We start from the raw sequence: 5,422 nt of genomic DNA, 5'->3' as shown, positions 1-5,422 counted from the left end.
GAGGACCAAATTGTGAGATTCGAGCGTATGGCTGAAGACGCTCCACCTCTAGACAATGATTTTGAGACTGAAGACGCCCCACCAATGGATGCTCCCACTACCAGTAAGAAAAGAAAAGGGCGAGGTCCTACGAAAAACCTTAAAGTCACGGAACCAATGCATTTGGAATACAATGCATTGGGTCAACCCTGCGGAAAATGGCGTAGGCAATATGGAAAACAAGTGGGCCTATGTATCCGCAAGATTTCCATATTGCACGCATGGAACGAGGTTCCAGAGGGTTTGAAAAACTCTCTATGGAATGATACTGTGGTAAGCAACTTTACTATTTTTACTCATTTAGTTTCATTTTAAAATTAATTTAATTGACAGTAACAAATATAAATTTTTTTTGTAGAATCTTTTCCACATCGAGAGCGATGAGGACAAGAAGAATGTGTTTCTTTCAGCTGTTGCTGAAAGATTCAGAGATTTCAAATCCAAGCTAGTAACTGGTTGGATTACGAAGACCCGTGCCCGTACGACCAAAAAGGTCAAAACGGGAAACGAAGGTGGAGAGCAAGCACCTTCGAAGATGCCCTACGAAATATGGGGTCACATATCGAAGAGGGATTGGGAGGCCTTTGTTGCCAAAAGAACAACTCCCATAGAAGTTGTAAGTATTTCATATTATATTATAGTTTACCAATTTGAATTTAATTCTTTTGATTCAGTCATTAAACTAATACATGACATTCGATTTCTATTGATTAATTAGGAAAAGCGTGGTAAAGCTTCAGATTCTGCAAGCAAAAGGAAGTTTTACCATCGCTTAGGCCAGAAAACGTACGATGAGGTCCGAAAAGAGTGGGTGGATGCGGGTTTATACCCCAATCAAAGTTCATCCACACCCTCATCTACGACTACCTCCGCATCCGTAAATACTCTTGCTGGAGATCGGGTGCGTGATTGGTATTGCGGGCTTCATTCCCGAGATGCAAGTGGTAAATTTACCATTAATGATCCGGGAACGAAGAAGGTTGCTGATGCTGTGGTGAGTTTTGAAATTATTAAGTATATTCTTCATTTGTTTTGTATTCTTTGGCTTTGATGTACTTATACTAATTACTATATATGTCACTTTTTATTTGAACAGATGGGCTGGAAGGAAAAAGAAGCTACGGGGGAGTTCACCCCAAAAGGCAATGTTGACGCATTGCATATGGTCTTAGGGAAAGACCACAGTGGGCGGGTAGTCGGAAAAGGAGGCGTCCGCGTGGGGTTACAGAAGGCATTCGGCAAAGAGTGTGTTGCTACTCAATCCCGAACGGCACTGCGGGAAGAAGCAGCAACCCTCCGAGCGGAGATTACGAAGGACGTTCTCGCGAAGTTGGCCACCGTGTTGCAAAAGATGGGTGCACCCATTGTGGACTTGGCAAACCTGATTGTCGAGGATCAGGGAAGTCAACATGGGGATTCTGACGCGTTGGTCGAGCGAACACCCGAGCCCATTACCCCCGTAGCACCCCAGCTCTTTACTAATACCCCCGTTGCTCAAAATCCGGAGCCAACTCCGGTGCCAGTGCTACAGGTACATAGTATTTAAATATATAAGCACTTATTAATTTAAATTGCAACGCGTAATTAAAATTTTATTATGATGCTTATTATACTAAACGACACAATTTTCAGGAGGCGACTCCTTGTTCTCTTTTGCTGCCTCAGTTAGGTGTTGCTAGTGATGGCGACTTAACTGAGGTTGCATATGGTATGGCACAGCCAAATAAAGAGGGCCAAACAGTGCATTCAGTGCCTGTTACAAGTGGCCACATCAGTGTGGCCGTGGAGACTATTGTAAAGGGGTTTGAAGATTTCTCACTCCCAATTCCAATGCCAGCATGGAGCCTTGAGAAACTATCAGACGCCCTAGGTAGTTCGTCACATGGCCATATGCTTGGGTCCGATTCACTAACACGGTAAGAATCATTTGTACCTTATTTATTTTTATTTTTTAATTGCATGCTCACACTAATTTAATTTTTATTTATAAATTTAAATAGCAAAAGAGTCCAAAGGGATCTTGTAGAGAGGTCGGTTCCTCAGCAAAGGTGTCAACTGGGTCAAAGTCGATGCCAAGCACTCCAATTTTGACTGATGAGGAGATAAAAGATCTCTCTCAAGATTGCAAATGGCTGCATTATTGGTGCATCTCGCATAAGTGAGGAGGACCCAATCATGTTGCCCCTGCTGAAGGAGCAATACTGCTTTTCAGAAGACCCGTATGTAATTATTGGTCCTAGTGACATCGGGCAATTTTTGAGAGGAGAGATGCTGAACGTAGCTCTTTTCCATGTCTACATGAGGTGATGTTCATTATCTTACAAGTTAGGCATTGTTGTTTAATTGTTTTAATGACCAAATTACTAACAAAATTCTCTTATTTGTGAGTTTAGTGCGGTTTACGAGGAGGTAAATTCTTGCGAACCTCCAATAAAAATTGGATGGTTTTGTCCGGAGACGATTTCGGGTAGTAAATGTAGAAATGATCCAGATGTCGTCAGAGCATACATTGAGACTGCTTTGACTAATTCCCTTGCATGTAAACACACATTCATTCTAGCTCCATATTGGGAAGAGTAAGTTTTATTTTTGAAATTGAACTTATCTTTTGATTTTTAAAGTCACCTAATCTCTAATTTGTTGATTTTAAATTTGTGTTTGTAGTTTGCATTGGATACTTCTGATCATATGTCCTTTAACGAACACCGTGCACGTCTTCGACTCATTACAAAAACCTAACAGCCTACCTCGCAACACAAGATTCAAAGCATTGTTGAATGCGTACGTAATATTAATTATTTTACCAATTTGATTTAATTAAGTATTATATATATATATAAATGGTATTACTTTTCCCATGTGTTTCAGCGCAATGAAAAGAGTGCGTGGACAAATGGGATCTACATCCAGAGCCACATTTCCAAAATGGATAGCAAGAAAGGTACACAAATTCGATTTTATGGGTTTTGTATAGGTTTGGTCAAATGATCATGAAAAGAACACGAAACAACCACAAACACTTAAACATAATTCTGATCTAGCAAACTGTCGACCAGCCCTCCTTCGGCTCAGCTTCTAGGAGTCCACGGGGATTGTTAGAATGGTTTTAGGACCTTGATAGCTAGATCCAAGTACCAAGATTCCATTTCCACTTTAGCCTAGGTCCTGGATGCATAGGTTTGGTCTCCACGTGTCGTGTAAGGTGGTCTGGTCACTAGTTTGATGCTGTCAATTTCGCGTTTTTATTTGTCAATTTCGCGCGTAAAGTAGGTCAAATATGGTTTGTTATGCACGAAACTTGGCACACAACACTATTTGGCATATATTATTGTGTTGAAATGGTTAGACTTGATAATAATAGTCATATGCTAGAAATTAGAAGTTAAGTTGCGATTTTATGCGTTTTTAAGCGTTTTTGTCCATTTCGCGCGTAAAGTAGGTCAAACATGGTTTGTTATGCACGAAACTTGGTACACAACACTATTTGGCATATATTATTGTGTTGAAATGGTTATACTTGATAATAATAGTCATATGCTAGAAATTAGAAGTTCAGTTGCGATTTTATGCGTTTTTAAGCGTTTTTGTGAATTTCGCGCGTAAAGTACTCAAACATGGTTTTGATGCGAAACCGGGGCTGATTAAGGCCTTGGTTATGCAAGGATTAATGTTGTGCGTAAGCTTTGATTAATGACACAGTCAAAAAATACAAATGATCATGAAAAGAACATGAAACAACCACAAACACTTAAACATAATTCTGATCTAGCAAACTGTCGACCAGCCCTCCTTCGGCTCAGCTTCTAGGAGTCCACGGGGATTGTTAGAATGGTTTTAGGACCTTGATAGCTAGATCCAAGTACCAAGATTCCATTTCCACTTTAGCCCAGGTCCTGGATGCATAGGTTTGGTCTCCACGTGTCGTGCAAGGTGGTCTGGTCACTAGTTTGATGCTGTCAATTTCGCGTTTTTATTTGTCAATTTCGCGCGTAAAGTAGGTCAAACATGGTTTGTTATGCACGAAACTTGGCACACAACACTATTTGGCATATATTATTGTGTTGAAATGGTTAGACTTGATAATAATAGTCATATGCTAGAAATTAGAAGTTAAGTTGCGATTTTATGCGTTTTTAAGCGTTTTTGTCCATTTCGCGCGTAAAGTAGGTCAAACATGGTTTGTTATGCACGAAACTTGGCACACAACACTATTTGGCATATATTATTGTGTTGAAATGGTTATACTTGATAATAATAGTCATATGCTAGAAATTAGAAGTTAAGTTGCGATTTTATGCGTTTTTAAGCGTTTTTGTGAATTTCGCGCGTAAAGTACTCAAACATGGTTTTGATGCGAAACCGGGGCTGATTAAGGCCTTGGTTATGCAAGGATTAATGTTGTGCGTAAGCTTTGATTAATGACACAGTCAAAAACTACAAATGATAATGAAAAGAACACGAAACAACCACAAACACTTAAACATAATTCTGATCTAGCAAACTGTCGACCAGCCCTCCTTCGGCTCAGCTTCTAGGAGTCCACGGGGATTGTTAGAATGGTTTGAGGACCTTGATAGCTAGATCCAAGTACCAAGATTCCATTTCCACTTTATCCTATGTCCTGGATGCATAGGTTTGGTCTCCACGTGTCGTGCAAGGTGGTATGGTCACTAGTTTGATGCTGTCAATTTCGCGTTTTTATTTGTAAATTTCGCGCGTAAAGTAGGTCAAACATGGTTTATTATGCACGAAACTTGGCACACAACACTATTTGGAATATATTATTGTGTTGAAATGGTTAGACTTGATAATAATAGTCATATGCTAGAAATTAGAAGATAAGTTGCGATTTTATGCGTTTTTAAGCGTTTTTGTCCATTTCGCGCGTAAAGTAGGTCAAACATGGTTTGTTATGCACGAAACTTGGTACACAACACCATTTGGCATATATTATTGTGTTGAAATGGTTATACTTGATAATAATAGTCATATGCTAGAAATTAGAAGTTAAGTTGCGATTTTATGCGTTTTTAAGCGTTTTTGTGAATTTCGCGCGTAAAGTACTCAAACATGGTTTTGATGCGAAACCGGGGCTGATTAAGGCCTTGGTTATGCAAGGATTAATGTTGTGCGTAAGTTTTGATTAATGACACAGTCAAAAACTACAAATGATCATGAAAAGAACACGAAACAACCACAAACACTTAAACATAATTCTGATCTAGCAAACTGTCGACCAGCCCTCCTTCGGCTCAGCTTCTAAGAGTCCACGGGGATTGTTAGAATGGTTTGAGGACCTTGATAGCTAGATCCAAGTACCAAGATTCCATTTCCACTTTAGCCTAGGTCCTGGATGCATAGGTTTGGTCTCCACGTGTCGTGC

The 5,422-nt window shown here is 39.8% G+C and overlaps 1 protein-coding gene across 1 annotated transcript in view; it reads left to right on the top strand.

Annotated features, from left to right (window-relative positions):
• Nucleotides 1-931: 931 nt before the first annotated feature.
• Nucleotides 932-5,422, top strand: part of LOC130804434 (uncharacterized) — a 146,101-nt gene continuing 141,610 nt past the window's right edge. The window contains exons 1-2 of the mRNA XM_057668864.1: nt 932-1,033; nt 1,136-1,368. Coding sequence (XP_057524847.1) covers nt 1,136-1,368 — 233 coding nt within the window. The 5' untranslated portion in view covers nt 932-1,033. The remainder of the gene's footprint in view (nt 1,034-1,135; nt 1,369-5,422) is intronic.

Source organism: Amaranthus tricolor, chromosome 17, assembly GCF_026212465.1.
Source record: "Amaranthus tricolor cultivar Red isolate AtriRed21 chromosome 17, ASM2621246v1, whole genome shotgun sequence".
Lineage (NCBI taxonomy): Eukaryota > Viridiplantae > Streptophyta > Magnoliopsida > Caryophyllales > Amaranthaceae > Amaranthus > Amaranthus tricolor.
Note: the sequence above shows the minus strand (reverse complement) of the source record. Positions and strands in the feature narration are given on the sequence as shown.